At 41.0% G+C, this 18,486-nt stretch overlaps 1 protein-coding gene across 4 annotated transcripts in view; it reads right to left on the bottom strand.

Moving 5' to 3' along the window:
• The window catches only part of LOC113421276 (uncharacterized), a 124,076-nt gene that overhangs the window by 60,407 nt on the left and 45,183 nt on the right, over positions 1 to 18,486 (bottom strand). For all 4 annotated transcript variants that reach the window (XM_087965391.1, XM_087965396.1, XM_087965388.1 and 1 more), the window contains exon 3: positions 12,666 to 13,138. In XM_087965391.1, coding sequence (XP_087821517.1) covers positions 12,666 to 13,138 — 473 coding nt within the window. The remainder of the gene's footprint in view (positions 1 to 12,665; positions 13,139 to 18,486) is intronic.

Genomic DNA, 18,486 nt, shown 5'->3' with positions numbered 1-18,486 from the left:
TTGGAGGTCTCCTCGTTCAATATCATTTCAGACAAATGGTTGTCCACCCACAATTTCGGAAAGTAAGCCATTTCACTGATCAATTGTTTTCATTGTCAATAAATTTCTCCAAAATTCTAGGTTAGATTTCTGTTTGGTAAGTTTCCATTTGTTACTTCTTGTCTTACCCTCAGGTACTTTAGAGAATAGACTGTCCCCCTCTTTGTGAAAGGCTCTCAAATATTGGAACACTGCTAACATGTCCCCTGTAATCCTTCTTTTCTTTAAAATGGCATACACAGTTCCTGCAACCGTTCATCATGTTTCAGCCTCCAGTCTCCTAATCATCTTTGTTGCTCTTCGCTGCACTCTTTCCAAAGCCTCAACAACTTTTTTGTAGTGTGGTGATTGAACTGGTCACAGTATTCCAAAAATGGTCTTACCAAGGCGGTATATGGTAGTATTAATACTTCATTTGATCTTGACACCATTCATCTGTTGATGCAGCCTAGGACTGCATTGGCTTTTTAGGCAACTGCAGCACAGTGCTGGCTCATGTTTAAGTGTAGGGGTGAGATTCAAATTTTTTAACAACCGGTTCTGTGGATGTGGCTAGGTGGGTGTGGCTAGGTGGGCGTGGCCATGTGACTGGGTGGGTGTGGCTTCTTTTTTTTCAGCCCCCCGGGTTTTTTTCCTTCCTGGGCCTGGGAAGCCTCCAGGGGGCGTTTTGCTCCCAGAAGGCTTCCCTGGGGCCCAGGAAGGCAAAAACAAAGCACAGGGGGGGGCACGCAGCCTCCTGGGCCTCAGAGAAGCCTCCTAGGCAAAGCAGTAAGACAGCAAGGGAGATCCTGGCGCAGCTGATCATCAGAACAGCTGATCGTCAGGAGGGAGAGAAAAAAGAAATACCTTAAGGAGTGACTGGGCAGGGGAGAACGCAGTCAGCGATGTCAGGCATGTGCACAATGTAGCGCATGCATGATAAGGACTGACTAGGCAGGGAGGGAAGGGGCGGGGCCAGCCAGGGGCACAATTTGCCAGTTCTCTGAACTGCGCAGAATCCAAACAATTGGTTCTATAGTACCAGTCCAAACAAGTAGAATCCCACCCTGTTTAATTATTTTGTCTATTAGGATTCCTAGATCCCTGTCAATTATTACTGTTGAGCCAGATACAAAATTGGAAACAAATAACTTTGTGAGGGCCACATTTTTGGACTATCCACAGAAAATCCTGAGCACTGATTAAGAAGATTGGGATTCACAACACTTGCAATTTTAAAAATTCTAGTAGGCGTTGGATTGCCTAATGCTATCCTAGTCACAATTAAAAATAAAAGAATTACATAGATTCAGTCAACATGAGCCTAATAATTACAAGCAAAAATACTAACAATACTTTTCTTTGTGCAGTAACTGCATAACCACAGCACCATCCATGATGGATTTTTTTTCTTATTGTTGGGTGGGAGTGGGTATTCATATGTAATCTCTCCTTTAAGTGAAGAGCAACATGGAAGAATAATTTCAATCCATTTCTCCAGCAAGGCAACATGCACAAGAGCCCCCCCAAAATTAATTTCCCAAGTGGTCTTTGAACATGTTCTAGAATTACTTAATATTTGAGAAAGAAAGATTAAGAGTGTCGGATAGTTATCTTCCCAGAACAATTTTGTGTGGTAATATATTTTATTAATCATTTTATCATTTTCTGTAAGGCCTTTGTATAACTAGCAGTAAGTCTAGGGAGATGTGGGCATTCTTGGTGGGGGTAGGAGTATCTTTGCTCAGAGTGCCTCATCCTGTTTTGATTCTGCCAGTTTAGAAGGAACAGGAAAATGGGTGAAAGTTCAAGGTACACAGTTGTGCTTTCTCATGGGACTTTCCAAACTTTCCCATGAGACTTTCTGTGGCTGTATGATCTCATCCTAGCAAGGTAACATCTGGGACTTTCCAAGATTGTGTGTTCTCATGCTGGTGAAGTAATCTCCTGTTGAGGTCATTGTTTTCTGAATATGCATACTGTATTTTGCTTGTGTTTTTTCTCAATAAATACTGCTACCTGAGTTCTCTCAGGGTTGGCATTTTCTCAGAGACAGTTCTCTGTGTCTCATTTCAAATGTCAATCCACCATAAATGGTGACCCCGACGTGATAGCTTGGAAGGCTATACGTTTCCCGCATCCTATACTCATCGTCGCGGACATCGACTGGGCCCTCATCTTCTTCGCTGGACGAAGATAGATTCTTTTCGTGAGTATGGGGGGGATCTCTCGAAGGCTCAGAAAGAGCACATCAGGGAATTGAGAGGGATCATTGGGAATAGTTTTGGGTTTGGAATTGGCAGTAGGGGTTGTGCTGTAGGAAAGAAAGAAATTGAGGACTTACTACAGTATGTTTGGAAAAATATTAAGTCATATCCGGAGGGAGGTAGTATTAAAGTAGAGTCCTGGAAAAAGATAGGGAAATTTTTGCACGAGGAACCTCGTGCCCCTTCTTCAATTTTGTTAACCTGGAGGGTGATTATGGATGCGTTAGCTACTTATGAACAACCGCTCCTAGCACCCCCGAAGAAGGTTTGCCGCTTTACCATGCGGTGCGTTTGTTGCCGCCGACGGCACCTCCAGATAAATCTGGGGGACTGTCCGGCGCTAGAAATACTTTGTCAGAGGATAAGAGTTTACCTTTAAGGGTTCAGGTGGATGCAGTTACTGCAGCTATTCAAGAAGCAAAGAATAGAGGGGAATTATCAGGAGATGATTTGGTGGAGTTTGGAGTAGAAGTTCAACTTAATCCAGTGGAAATTGTCATGGATGCTGCATTAAATCCGCGGCGGGAGTGGAAGCCTTTACAGCTCAGAATTTTGAGGGAAGTTAAGCAAGCAGCAAAAGAATATGGTGTTAGGACGCCATATACTCAGGCATTGTTAGAAGCAGTTGGTTATGGAAATAAAATGATTCCAGCTGACTGGAAAGCTCTGTTAAATATGATTTTAACTCCAGCTCAATATTTGGTGTTAGATCAGAAATGGAGACAGCTGGCAGTCCAGAGGGGAACAGCAAATGTTACCCCAGATCAGCTTTACGGAGCTGGTAATTTTACAACAGTGGAACAACAGAGAGATGGTATGCCTGAGGAAGGGTTCATTCTTCTCCCACAAATAATTTTTCAAGCCATAGGGTCTCTCCCTGACGGCGAAGGTGGTGAGAAGACCTTTACTAACATCAAACAAGGGAACAATGAACCCTATGAAAATTTCATTAGCAGACTGAAATTGGCTATTGAAAGACAAATTGATAATCAATTCGCCCAGAAAGAGTTGCTTTTTAAGTTAGCAGTAGAACAAGCTAACACAGATTGCAGAAAGATTTTAAATCCACTGGTAGCAAGTGGAGAGCGAGAAATCGCGGATTTGATTAATGCATGTAGAAAGGTTGGGAGTCAGTCTTTTAACATGGAAACTTTAGCTCTGGCTTTACAAACAGGACATGCTCAAAAGGGGAATTGTTTCAATTGTGGGAAGCCTGGACATTTTAAAGCGCAATGTCGGGCTCCTGGAGGAGGTCAAAGTCAGCAAAATAAGAGATCAATGGGACAGGGTGTTCGTCCTAAATCAGTGTGCCCAAAATGTAAGAAAGGATACCATTGGGCATATCAGATGCTCCTACAGTTTTTACTGATGGAGGGAAAGTTTTTGGTGCTTGTGTTTGGAAAGATAAATCTGGAATTTGGCATACAAAAGTGACTTCAGAGCAGAAGTCTGCCCAGCAGGCAGAACTTGCTGCTGTAGTTTTGGCTTTTCAAAATTTTCACAATCAGGATTTTAATTTAATAGTGGATTCATTGTATGTGTATAATTTGTTACCCTTTGTAGCAGGTTCTTATTTGTCTCCTGGAATATCACCTGATATTTTACGATTGCTTTTGCTGTTACAAGGATGTTTGGAGCAGCGTGTGAATGTGTGTTTTATTGCTCACATTCGTAGTCATAGTAATTTGCCTGGAATTTTATCACAAGGTAATGCCAAAGCTGACAGTGCTGTAACTTCAGTTCTCACTGTCCAGCCATGGGACAGTCATAGTTATTTTCATCAAAATGCTAAAGCATTGGCACAGCAATTCAAACTTACTACTGCAGAAGCTGCTGCCATAATTCAACAATGTCCAACTTGTTCAAAGCAGGGCACGAATATCCCTATGGGAGTTAACCCCAGAGGGTTGAAACCTTCAATGATTTGGCAAATGGATGTTACCCAATATCCGCCATTTGCGCCCTGGAAATATATACATGTAACTGTGGATACTTACTCAGGATTTTTAATGGCTACCCCTCAAAGAGGTGAGATGGTTAAACATGTCATCAATCATTGCATTAAGACTTTTTCAGTTGCTGGTACACCTAAAACTTTAAAAACTGATAATGGTGCGGCTTATCGGAGCACCGGTTTTGATCAGTTTTGCAAACAATGGTCCGTGGAACATAAATTTGGGATTCCATACAATTCTACTGGGCAAGCTATTGTAGAACGTCATAATTCCACGCTCAAGACCATGTTGACTAAATTAAATAAAAAAGGAGGGAAGCTCTTGGGGCTTCCGGCGATTCAAGATCAATTAAATTTAGCTTTATATACTTTAAATTTTTTAAATTTGTCTGGTAACCCCCTGCGGCGCGGCCAGCAGGCATTTTTCTTCTCCTTCTACAGATGCGGTGAGACCTCGGGTGTTGGTGCGGTTCCTTCCGGATCCGGCATGGGTTCCTGCTGAGCTGATAACGTGGGGACGTGGTTATGCAGCAGTTGAACATCTTGGTCAAATTCGTTGGGTTCCTGGTCGGTGTGTTCGGCTTGATCATTCGCAGGCACCTGTGAAGGAAGTTTCGGAACAGCAGGATGGCGCATCTGTGGTTCCTGATCCTGTTGATTCTGCCTAATCTGTCCTGGGCTGCTCGGGTGCGGAGAGAGCAGCGACAGTATGTTCAGCGTGCCGGAGATTTGGGCGATGATTTGTGGACAGATAATAATTACATTAAAGATTTGCGCTCAACTGCCAAAAACTTGAACATCACCAATTGTTGGTTGTGTATGCACCTTCCTGGGAGAGTGGGAGAAGGACTAACATTGCATGGAGTGCCTTTTGAGGAAAAAGATTTAATAAAGAATGCAACCTGGAGAAAACAGTTGTCTTGTGCTACAACAGAGCAATTCCAGATGTTCAAGCAGAATCCGCAACAAGCGTGAGCTGGAATCAGGTCTAACCATGGGAGGTAATCTATGGACACAAATTTCTCGAGGTCTTATCCCGCCTTTGGGAATTGCTATGAACTATAGGGATATTCATATTTTAAATAATTTTACTGTTGCTATGTTTAATGATACTATAAAGAATATTAAGATGATTAATGTAGAAATGTCTGAAATTCGTAAAGTTACTTTGCAAAATCGATATGCTTTAGATATTATGTTAGCTGCCCAAGGAGGAGTTTGTGCTTTAATTCATTCGCATTGTTGTGTTTTTATACATAATTATGAGCCAAACATTACAAAAACTGTTCAGGACATGGAAGATCGTATTGCTCAGCATCAATCTGGAGCCGATGGGTTTAATGCATCATTCTGGGACAGTCTGTGGTCCTGGCTTCCTGATGGATCATGGTTTCGCTCCTTATTGCAAGGGGTTGTTATTATTATTGCTATATGTATCTTATTATGTTGTTTTATTCAATGTATTCCTAATCTATTACAAATGTGTACTTCAGTCTTCCAGCGTGTGGGATCAGGTCATGAGGGAACTGTGTACTATGCCACTAAAACACCCCCTATCTTTGAATAAATAAAAAAGGAGGGAATGTGGTAATATATTTTATTAATCATTTTATCATTTTCTGTAAGGCCTTTGTATAACTAGCAGTAAGTCTAGGGAGATGTGGGCATTCTTGGTGGGGGTAGGAGTATCTTTGCTCAGAGTGCCTCATCCTGTTTTGATTCTGCCAGTTTAGAAGGAACAGGAAAATGGGTGAAAGTTCAAGGTACACAGTTGTGCTTTCTCATGGGACTTTCCAAACTTTCCCATGAGACTTTCTGTGGCTGTATGATCTCATCCTAGCAAGGTAACATCTGGGACTTTCCAAGATTGTGTGTTCTCATGCTGGTGAAGTAATCTCCTGTTGAGGTCATTGTTTTCTGAATATGCATACTGTATTTTGCTTGTGTTTTTTCTCAATAAATACTGCTACCTGAGTTCTCTCAGGGTTGGCATTTTCTCAGAGACAGTTCTCTGTGTCTCATTTCAAATGTCAATCCACCATATTTTGGACCACAGAGTACTGGAACTTGAACATTATGTGCTACCAGAACAATTATTCTGAGCCTGGACTTAAAAATTCTGCTTTTAATATTACTAATAATGTCTGTGAATGTTAACAATAAAGGAACATAGAAATAAAAGAAAGGGTGATATACAGTAAAAAAAAAACAACAATATGAAAACTTTAAGTTTTCAATAACAGCAGTTCCTTGGAGCGAATGGCAATTTTGCCATGGACTGCACTAAGAAATAACACCCTGGAATATCTGGATAATATTGACTCTTCTCTGTAAGATATGTCAGTTTCCAAAGAGTTTATTAATTACAGTATTGCAAAAGATTGCACACTTAGCAAAATATAAGCAAGACTCTTGCAGAGACTTCAGCTTTTGTGAGAGAGAAGATTGAACTTGATGCCGATCAGTCACTCAACAGTATGGCTGCTGCCAAATGCTTGAGGAAATCCCTCCCATCCTACACATAATGCCTGCCAAAACTTTTACCTCTAAAGATAATGAGTCCATTCATTAAATATATACCCCTCCAAACCTAACATCTGAGGACTTTTAAAGAAGTAACATAACCTATAAAATAATAAATCAGAATCAGTTTTCCAACACAAAATAAGCTAAACAAATGCCACAAACACTATGTTTCTGATATTTTTCTACTTTAAGAGATCAGATCACTTGATCTTATAGGCCTCTTTTGGAAACAAGTTCATTTTCACTAGAAAGTTGGTAGCCAAAAGGAATACTGCACTTAGAGTGAGTTGGCAGGACCAAAGTATATTTTTAACAACATTCCAATGTATAGTACACGAGTTGCTATATATAATGTCTGTATTCGCAACAAGCTGCAGTTCTATATCAAGCATGGGTCAATATTAAATAAAACCATGTTTAAAGCTGGAACATTTAGAAACCCTCAAATTAAAGAAATGCCTATGGAATCTGAACTATACTTAGCTTTGGAGGTCAGCGCAATGCTTGAGAAGGGATCTTGTTTTGTCTCCTAATTTTTCTAACCATCTCGGTATTAGATACCAATTAAAATATAGCTCTTATGTCTACCTTCCCCAATACAGATCTGTACAATGTCATAGTGATGTTTTGGGACATATACTGCCTGCACCAACTTGGAATCCTGGTAATTGTATTTCTAATCTAATACATCTGGAATACATCTAATACCCCTTGAGAAAGGCAGGTATAGGAAAAAGATGTCTGGATATATTGTTGTTGTCTATATTTCATTTTTCAGAAGCAAAGAATATTTTTTCCCATTCTGGTGTCTCTTAGGTGAGTTGAGAAGCATTCATTCTTTTATGCCATAAAGCAAACTAGAGTCATTTTTGAAACCATCAAGATACTCTACTGTCTAGTTGTATTCCTTGTAGTTTTAAGAAGCAAATAACATTCTGCTAGGCCCTTGAGCACTCTGAATCTATCCCAAGCTCCTGCAGATACTGACATATAAGCAGCCAGAAGAATGGCTGTATTGTTTACATGACTTAACAAGAAACACAGTGTGTAGCAGCCTGAATGAATTATAGAGCAAGCAGGAGACTGTTCACACCCCAGAAGTACTTAGGGCACCACTTTAGCACCCCCACGGGTGCTGAAGTATGGACAACAAGGACCAACAATGTGACCTTTTATTTTGGATATCAGCCAAACAATGGGCCAACTGTAATAATTTCATACCAGGCTATGGAGCACAGAGTCAGAATGATGAATGAAAATTCTGGGAAAGGTTCCATGAGCTGGTCAATTCCAATTAAAACAAATTAAACAACAATCCTAGTGGATTTAGCCTCAGGTTTACAACTACATAACACTGCTATAACTTAAAGCAGAGGTTTCTCAAACTCAGCAATCACATTAAGGTCATCAAATACATTTAGGTGGAAGAAACCTGTTTTATAGGCTTTCATATGTAAAGCAGGATGCTGTCAGTTCTCACTCACTTTCTACCTGAACAAGCACTTGAGTGGACAAAGAAGTAGTGTGGTCTGGCCATGTGTGATCTTCTCTGCACCTGCTCAGTTGCTTGCTCCAGCACTTTGTTCACAGCCCTTTCCTTCACCAATAGTAGAAATAAAGCCAAATGCTGTTTTGACAGCTGAGAAGGTGGAGAAATTCATTTTCTCTTCCCAGGAAGGACTCCTCTCTGTTCCTGGTTTGGTTGGTTGGACATAAATTTGAGCCATAAAAGGATAAGGTGAAGTAGCAAGAAGGGTGAGAAAGCTGTGAGAACAAAAAAATACTCAATTTATCTCATGCCCACCCCACCACATGTGGCTGGAGATCCCCTTTTTAACAAATTGACAACATACCCCCTCCCACATAATCTCAGCTAAATTCTGGTTTATAAACGAAGAAGAATCAGATGTAAACTCAACCAACTGTATGACCTAATTGCAAATGGGAATATTTTCTAGTATTTCTTCTCATAAACACATACAGGAGTAGCAGAGATTAGGCAGAGCAGACCATAGGTTCTTCTCTCTCTAACTGTCCATCACGGTTACATTCAGAAATTTGTCATGTAAAAGATAATCAGTTTACCAGTAGCATATCCTAACTGCTCCCAAAAATGCTGTTGGATAACACTGCAACTTCCATAAAATCTAACTTTGGACCTCTCCCTCAAGTAACAGAAAAGTCTATTGTTTGGCAAATCAGGCCAGGCAATTTATGCAAATTGATGTAATTTTAGTAAATTTTACATAAATTATATAATATATAAGTACATAAAATTGCATAATTTACATACATTGTAAATGTATGTATGAAATTTGAATTTAATGAACATTTGGATTTAACAGGCTGCCCTTTCCCTCAATTATTATTCCCCAATTATTTCCCCTATTAAAATTCTGTTTACATATGCAAAAACTAACTAATGAGAGAAAAAGACTTGGATTGCTAGAAAAGGAACAAATAAACCTTAACTTGTCTGAAATTATCCATCCATTTAAACCCAAGATTCTTCAGGCCCTTTGAAAATGATGCAGATCCAACCCCTCACACAAGCTCCTGAATGAAATTATTTCTTCACAATGCTATCCCCTGCTCAAACCTTATGGCCTTGCATCTCAGGAAGCAGAATCCAACAGGGCAGATTAAGAAACAAACTAATATCTGTAGTCTGTAAAAGTGACAGTCCATTGAATGATCTCATTATAGATTTGGGAACAAAACCATACATAAACTGGAGGTGAGAAGATATATACTGCAAGCAAAAACAGTTAGGATCAATCTAGGGCAAACTTGCAGCCCGCGAGTCAGATGCGTCATGTGCTGGCATGCCCACACCCAGTTTAGCAAAGGGAGAAGTCATGATACATCACGTGACGCCGCTGTGATGATGTAAGTTTGACACCCCTGATCTAGTGCATTCTCATTTGGTATCAATTAACAGGAAATGAGCAAGACCCTTTTCCCATTGAGTTAGACAAGCAAATAATTGGAGGCAGGTAGCTTCTTATAGTCTAAAGATGTATTTTTCAAAGACAACAATTTTAGGATGTCTGGACTTCATCTCCTAGAATTCCCTGGCCACCATGCTTGTTTCCCAGCCAAGGCTGAGAAACATCGTTCTAATGCAACAACCGTGTTTCATCTCTCTATTCTGAAAACTCAACATTTTAAGCTTCATGTATTGATAGAACCATGAAATTTAAAAAGAAATAAATTGAATTGTCTGAAATCTTACAAAATGACCAAATCTCACAAGATTTTTATGTTCAGATTAGGTAATATTTTGGTTTTGATGTTCAATATCTAAAGATTTGATCTTTTTAAAAAGCTGAAGCTCAACCAGGCAATCAATATTGTACCAATAAATATTGTCTCAAAAGCAGCTTTTATAAATTCCTCTACAAACCTTGAACAACCTCCCCATTGAGTGAGTAGTTTAGATGATGTCCGATGAAGTCTTCTGAAGAGTTTATAATTTCATGTTGATTTCTCATTGTAAATTTGAAATAAGAGAAGCTGAGCGGTGCAATCCAGTCAAGGAGTTCTTTCCTACGTTGAGCAAATTTCTAAGGAAAGGGCTGCAAAGCCCAATCCTCAGGAAAACACAATACATGATTCCCTCCAGTGGTGGGATTCAATTTTTTTTACTACTGGTTCTGTGGGTGTGGCTTGGTGGCCATGGCGTGGCTTGGTGGGTGTGACAGGGGAAGGATACTGTAAAATCTCCATTCCGTCCCCACTCCTGGGGGAAGATTATTGCAAAATCCCATTCCCACCCCATCCCACTAAGCTGTTCTCTGTTCTCCTGTGCAGGGCAACAAAAGAAGACCCAGCCGATCAGCTGGGACTTGGGAGGCAGGGAAGAGATGGGGGCAGAGCCAGTCAGATGTGGTATTTGCTGGTTCTCCGAACTACTCAAAATTTCCACTACCTGTTCTCCAGTTCTGGTCAGAAGCTGTTGAATACCACCTCTGCTTCCCTCCCAATAAAGGCATGTGGATAGGTCAAACTCATAACCAGAAATACTCTTTTGTCTCTGCTTTTCTCCAGAATATGCTATTTCACTGTTCCTTATTCTCCAAAGGAACACCAAGCATTCATGGTTAAAAAAAGGCTTGAGAAAGGGGTGAGCTGCCACCCTAAGTATTTCTATTATTACATTCTGCAAAACATGTAATCATGATGACCCTTTCTGTGTTATTTCCCATCATTTTAGTTCTACTTCAGTCAATGTATACGATTGAATTCAGCTAGTGAGACTTGTTCATCAGAAGGAAAGCACTGAGAGTTCAGCAGGTCTTTCTGCTTTGGCATTCAATGCAATCGTTTTGCTTATTGTGAAAAGTCCAGCTTTTCAAGAGCAAACCTCCTACCATGCCTACAAGAAGATCCAGCTGATTTATGTTTGTTTGGGGGGGGGGTCGAGCAGGGGTTTGAGCTATCCATTAAAGGGCCATCAAGTATTTGCTTTTGGTTCTTCTTCATCTACTTGCTTTAGAGAGCGACACCAACAACCATAAACTCTTAAAGAGCCAGTTTAAGTGCTCAGTGGGGCCTCTGATGAATTTCTGGAATTTGTTCCCAGAAATCATTCCAAGAAAATCCAGGATTCTAATAGCTTCATTTTTGACAGATGAAACTTTTCTAAATTATGTGTGATGAGTTACAGTATCTAACTCCAATCTTCTATGCATCTATAATGGCTGCAGCTGGTTCGCTCTGCTCTCTTTCTGACTGCTGGCACCTTGAACAACCAAAACACTTTGCCTACCGCACACAGGCACCCCATCTGCCTTGTGCCTGACAGTACTTCTGAATGGGCACCATGAAAGGAAGAGGCTGCACCCTTGCCAAAGGCCAGACATGACCCTGTTCTTTCTGGGACACAATCACAAAGCCCTCGTTAAAATGCATATGGCTGGCAGCAGGTCCATGGTGTAATTAGGACATTGTCCAACTATCGAAGGGCTGCAAAGGAGACCATTCAATACACTGTAGATGTACTTGGTGCCTTGAAACACAAGCCAAGCCATTTCAGCCCAATTATTAAAAAAAGAAAGAAAAAGTAATGAAAAGATGGGAAGGCAGCCAAATGCAAAGAAACACACATATTGACGCAAATACCCCTCTGCAAAATACAAGCAGCCTAGCATGACAAGCAGAAGGGACAGCTGCTTTTTCCAACTCATTACAATAGGACAATGGCCTCAGCTGATGACACTTAAAGAGGTACAGAATATGAAGTGTTCTAAAAAAAAGAAAAGATTGAAATAAAGAATAGAGTCAGTGGCAGAATAGCACAGGAATCTGCCTTACCCCACATAAAACCACGAAGTTCTATTTGTCTAAACCATGGTTTGTTGAACAACCCATACAGGATGGATTCACGGATCATTTTAAGCCAAAACCAAAAGTAAAATCCAGCCACTGACTTCAGGAGACAGAGAGGTCATCCATTTGCTATATTAACCATTTACCTTGCAATGTTAAGACTTTCTAGAAATAAAGGATTGGGTAGAAATAAAGCTTTTACTCCAGTGTTATGTTCTTGTTTTTGAAGAAGAAATGAGAACTGTTCTTAAACCATTATGATATGCAGCCAAAAGCAGGAAAGTTATGCTCTAGTTTCTAATGAATGTAGAGGCAGCATGGAAACTGTTCCAATAACAGATAATTCTGAGAACAGAAAAAGCAGGTACAAGAAGGGCTAAGATCTAGCTGAATAAAAATATTCAAAATCCAACGGCATAAAAAGCCAAACACTATTAGCCTACCAAGGTTAAAAATAAAAGACTTTGAAAAATCTAAGTAAGTTCGATAGTCATTTTCTATAACAACTTTCCAAGGTCTATCATGTACATGACTAAATATGAGTATCATTTGATGCAACACCACCTTACTTGCATTTTTTCCAGATCGAGACTGGGCCTCCCAACTTTGTCACCATAGCCCTGTCGGTGTCGTTTACACGGCATCCCTTGCTCAAAGTTGCCTCCGACACTTGTAAAAATTATAGGCCGTACCAAGGACTGCAGTCTTTTAGGAGGTGAGGCACTGAAGAGCACTGGGCTAGGACTGGCACGCAAACCTTCCACAGCTTCGACCACTGGCCGGAAGGATTTGCCACACAAGGTCTTTACTTCCTCATCGCTGGAGGAAGTATTACAGCTGTCACTGCAGCAGCCAAGCTTGCTGACCTGAGACCACTTCCGTTTCTCAGCAGCAAACTCACGGGTGATACATTCCAACTCCTCTTCAGAACTATGATGGTCCAGCCCAGAAGGAAAATGGCCCCGCACTTTGCAGCACTGATTTTCTTGATTTTGCTGTTGATTGGTTGCCAAGGGAGTCAAGGTGCAATTCCGTCTTCTCTCTGGGAAAATATTTAAAACAGTGATAGAGAAGATCTTAATGCAGCCTTACATAGTGATTAAAAACCACTAGCCCCATTCCCCACTCCTTCTATCAAATAAGTCCTCCATCCCAGACACTGGAAGAAGTTACGACTAGCAGCAGGCAGGAAAGCTCAACACTTCTGGAATAATCAGGAAAGTGAATGCCCTTTTATTTAAGAAGAACTGGCACACTCACACTGTGAAAGACACTCTATTAACCAGGGCCCACCAAGACCTGGTCAGCTACAAACATCTGAAGTCCCTTGCAATCAGAACTCTGCACAGAGAGGGAACCAAGATTAGTTTGTGAGGAGGAGATGTGGACAGTACACGTTGAGGATAAATAGAAAAAGCTGGTTGTGTAAAGCCATCATCACAGTATGAGTGAAATTAATGAAAAAAGGCTACATTTCTATGTGCTGGAAGAAATTACGAAGTGGAGTCTACTTTTGATGAATATTTATTTATTTATTTGATTTGCCAATTGTTTACAAGATAATAAGTATAAGTGTATACATACATGAATACTCAAGTAGTAGCTCTGTATAATTCAGAACCCATATTCCACATGTAGGTATCTATTGACAAAGTGCTCCCAATTTTCTGACCAGTCTACATGTAGATGGAAGCCAAAATCCTATATTACTTTAGTATCTTATTTATTTTATTTATTTATTTATTTGATTTGCCAATTGTTTACAAGATAATAAGTATAAGTGTATACATAGTTGTGAATACATGAAATGGGTACATATAAGAAAAATAAAAGAAGAATAAGAGAAACAATAGGACAGGGACGGTAGGCACGTTGGTGCGCTTATGCACGCCCCTACAGACCTCTTAGGAAAGGGTGAGGTCAATAGTAGACAATCTAAGGTTAAAGTTTTTGGGGTTTGGGGAAGAAACTACAGAGTCGGGTAGAGTATTCAGACATTGACCACTTATTGCTGAAGTCATATTTCCTGCAATCAAGTTTGGTGCGGTTAACATTGAGTTTGTATCTATTGTGTGCTCTTGTGTTGTTATGGTTGAAGCTGAAGTATTCATTGACAGGTAGGACATTGCAATGTATGATTTTATATACCATGCTTAAATCAGACCGAAGACGGCGTAATTCAAGGTTTTCTAGTTCTAGAATTTCAAGTCTGGTGGCATAAGGTATTCTACAACGAGTAGAGGAGTGGAGAACTCTTCTTGTGAAATATTTCTGGACTTTCTCAATTGTGCTAATATCAGATATGTAATGTGGGTTCCAGACTGATGAACTGTATTCGAGTATTGGTCTAGCAAATGTTTTGTATGCTCTGGTTAGTAGTGTGATATTACCAGAGAAAAAGCTACGTAGCATTAGGTTAACAACTCTTAATGCCTTTTTGGCTATGTAGTTGCAGTGGGCTCTAGCACTTAGATCATTAGAGGTGAGTATTCCAAGGTCCTTTACAGAGCTTGGGTCATCAACAAGATCTTGACTATTCAGCTTGTATTTTATTTTCTGATTTTTTTTGCCAATATGTAAGACAGAGCATTTATTTGTTGAGATTTGAAGTGGCCATTTGTTTGACCATTCTGATACATAGTCGAGATCTTTTTGTAGGGTAGGTATTGTCTGTGGTATTGAACAGCTTTACATCATCAGCGAAAAGAACGCAATTGCTCTTAATATGATCACAGAGGTCATTTATGTAGAGTATGAAGAGAGTTGGTCCTAGAACACTGCCTTGGGGGACACCACTATTGACAGGTACAGAATTTGATAGGACGCTCCCAATTTTGACCATTTGTTGTCTGTTTGCCAGGAATGCTTCTATCCAGTTATTCAGTTGTCCAGAGATACCATAGGATTTTATTTTTAGGAGTAGTTTGTCGTGTACCACTGAATCAAAGGCTTTACAGAAGTCTATGTAGATTGCGTCTATTGCTTTGCCCTGGTCGAGTTGTGTCGTCCATATGTTTTTGCAGTGTAAGAGTTGCAGATTACAGGATAGTTTTTTCTGAAACCAAATTGTTTATTGGAGAGTAGGTTGTTTGTCTCTAAGTGGAGGATGATGGATTGGTTAATAATTGATTCCATGACTTTACAGGTGACGCAGCATAAGGAGATTGGTCTGTAATTTTCAACTAGGCTTGGGTCTCCCTTTTTGAAGATGGGGATGACTGTGGCTTGTGACCATAGGTTAGGCAAGGAGCTGGTCCTGAAGGATTTTTCAAAGATTATGCTTAGAGGTTTGGCTATGGCAGTGGATAGCTTTTTTAAGAAGTAGGCACATATTCCATCCGGTCCAATAGATAGAGATGGTTTTAGATTGCGTAGTGCTTTTTCAACATTGTCTTCTGTAAAATCGATATGTATTAGATCATTGTTGTTATCTGTGGTACGGCTAGGAAATACTGGGCATGATCCATTGCTGTTTACAAATACTGAGCCGAAGAATGTGTTAAAGAGGTTGGCTTTAATGGTGTCATCGTTGCAGTCTTTACCATCAGGTCCTATCAAGGGTGGGATGGACCTTGAGTCTTTTAGTTTGTTGTTTACAAAATTGTAAAAAGCACTGGTGGAATTGGTGCTTAGAAGGTTTTCCTCTTGTTTAATGTGATAATTGGTGCATTCGGTCTTTATCTGGTGGCATAAATTTTTGTATCGGCTTTTGAAATTGGCAACGTGACCAGATTTGTTTTTCCGCCAGAGTGATCTCTTTTTGGATTGAAGTTTCCTTATTGTTATGGGTAATCTGCTTTTTGTTTTGTTTTGGGAGTTGTTGTTGGTACATATAGTTTGATGACTCTTTTGACTTCAAGTAAAAATATGTTGTAATGGTCTTCAACAGTATTGCATCCAGTGAATAGAGATTGCCAATCAAGGGATGAGAGATCGTTGTCTATAAGATCATAGTTGCCTTTTTTGAAGTTACAATTGGGGATTACATCATTGTGGTGATTTTTGTGTGGGCGTATGTTGAGACAAAAGTCAATCATATTGTGGTCACTGCTGGAAAAGGGTTCTTTAGTTTGTATTCCGTAAATTAAATTCAAACTATTGCAGAAGATGAGATCGAGGCAGTTGTTTAGTCTAGTGTTGTTGGTTACTAGTTGTTCCAGTCCCAGATTTGTAATAGCATTGTAGAAGGTTGTGTGTATGATTTCAGTTGTACATTCATTTAGGGTCCAGTCAATATGAGGTAGATTGAAATCACCAAGAAAGATAAAAGGGTATGGGCAGGATGCAGCCCATGTTAGTAATGTATTTAGCTTGTTTACATGTTCGATGTCATAATCAGGTGCTCTGTAACATACCGTATTTGCCGGCGTATAAGACGACTTTTTTGCCCTGAAAAAGATGCCTCCAATTGGGGGGGTCGTCTTATATGCCGGGTCGTCTTATACGCCGGCAAATAGTAATTGGGAAGCACTGCGGCTGCCCGGGCTGAGGCACTTCTGCGCACCGTGGAAACGAATCCCGTGAAGCCGAAAGGAGCAGCCAGCCTTCTCCCAGCTCCCAAGGAAACGAGGCTCGCACCGCCCGGGCTCCGCTGAGGTATCCGGCTGGGGCTGTCAGGAGTTGTTACCGCTGGCACGGCTCCGCGCGGCTCCAGTCCCGCGTTGCCTCAGGAAGGGAAAGGCAAAACCAGGAGCCGCTGCTGCCATTGCAAAGCGCCGCCGCGGCTCTTCCTTTTGCCTTTCCTTCCCGAGGCAACGCGGGACTGGAGCCGCATGAGCCGCGCCAGCAGTAACAACTCCTGACAGCCCCAGCCGGATACCTCAGCGGAGCCCGGGCGGTGTGAGCCTCGTTTCCTTGGGAGCTGGAGAAGGCTGGCTGCTCCTTTCAGCTTCACGGGATTCGTTTCCACGGTAGACAAAAGTGCCTCAAAAAAAAAAAAAAAGTGCAAAAGTGGAAGGCGTGCGGAAGAGGGGCGAGTATATAACAAACTATATTTTGAGTGGAAATGTTGGGGGGTCGTCTTATACGCCGGGTCGTCTTATACGCCGGCATATACGGTAGTAAGAATCGAATTGTGATATTTAAGGATAGTTCACAGATGATGGTCTCAGGAAGAGCAAGCTCCTGGGTAACTTGGATATTTTTTAGATGTAAGGACTTTTTATAGAAGATAGCAACACCACCTCCTCTACGAATTTCACGATCTGATCGGTAAACATGATAGTCCCTTACTGTGGTAATGGAGTCAGGGAGAGATGCATTGAGCCATGTTTCACAGACAAATATAATGTCAAATTTAGCCATATTTAGTAGGAGGAAAAATTCAGGTATTTTATTCACGAGGCTTCTTGCATTGAGTAGTTTGCATTTAAAGCCAGTAGTAGTTGGAATTGAGGTAGTTAGGGGCGTGCATGCCTAGTCTTGGGTGATGGTGGATCGGTTGAGGTAGGGTTGTGGTTGAGGGTTATCAAAAAGGAAAAAAGAAAAAAAACAACCATCCAATCCATATTCATTTGGGAAACGTGTAGTGCCAATATAAAACGTGATTAGCTTGATTTAGACTTAATGATTTGGGTGAAACCAACAAACATAACTTGTAGCGCACAGTTAGAACACAGAATAACAGAGTTGGAAGGGACCTTGTAGGTCATCTAGTCCAACTCCCTTATCAAGCAGGAGACCCTACACCATTTCAGATAAATGGTTATCCAGTCTCTTTTGAAAGCCCCTAGTGTTGAAGCATCCACACATGAACCCAGCCAATTTTAATTTAATCGATATACTATGTTCACACAAACCTTGACTTAGCATGATGTACAAATTCTGTCAATGTTTGTCTCAGGTGACTCTATCACAAATAGAAGGTGCATTAACCTAACAGAGTTTGCTTTTGATAGAATGAAAGAGAGCAATTTTGGCTAATCTCTCCTGCAGCTATCAGTACTACTCTCGTATGAAGAGGCTCACCAGCAGAAGAACCTCAAAACAAGGCATATAAAAGTGGCCAAATCCTAGCAAAGTGTTGTGGTCCACTGGCAGCCGGTGCAGACAGCAGCGGAATCGGACAGTGAGGAAGAAAGGGAACCAGTCAGGGAGTCTGGAGAGGACTTGGACGAGGGTACTGCGTCTGATGGAGGGATGGGGCCAGGACCATCTGGGAATGGGGTGCTGCCTTTGGCCTTCGGAGTCTGGCAGCAGCGAAGCAGAGGACCCAGGGAAGCCTGTTCCCAGTGTGTGTGTGCGCAGAGCTGCTAGAAGGCGAGAGCAGCTGAAGCAGAAGGGCGACTTTTATATAAGGGATAAAAGTCAGACCTCAATCACAAAAACTTTGCAGGAAGCAAAGTAGTTCGATAGATTCCGAGTCCTCCTTGAAGCTCTTTGTACTCTGGT

The sequence above is a fragment of the Notechis scutatus genome, chromosome 1 (assembly GCF_049901735.1).
Source record: "Notechis scutatus isolate UNSWTSFEM ecotype Mainland chromosome 1, rNotScu1.2, whole genome shotgun sequence".
Classification (NCBI taxonomy): domain Eukaryota; kingdom Metazoa; phylum Chordata; class Lepidosauria; order Squamata; family Elapidae; genus Notechis; species Notechis scutatus.
This window is presented reverse-complemented; position numbering and strand designations above follow the sequence as displayed.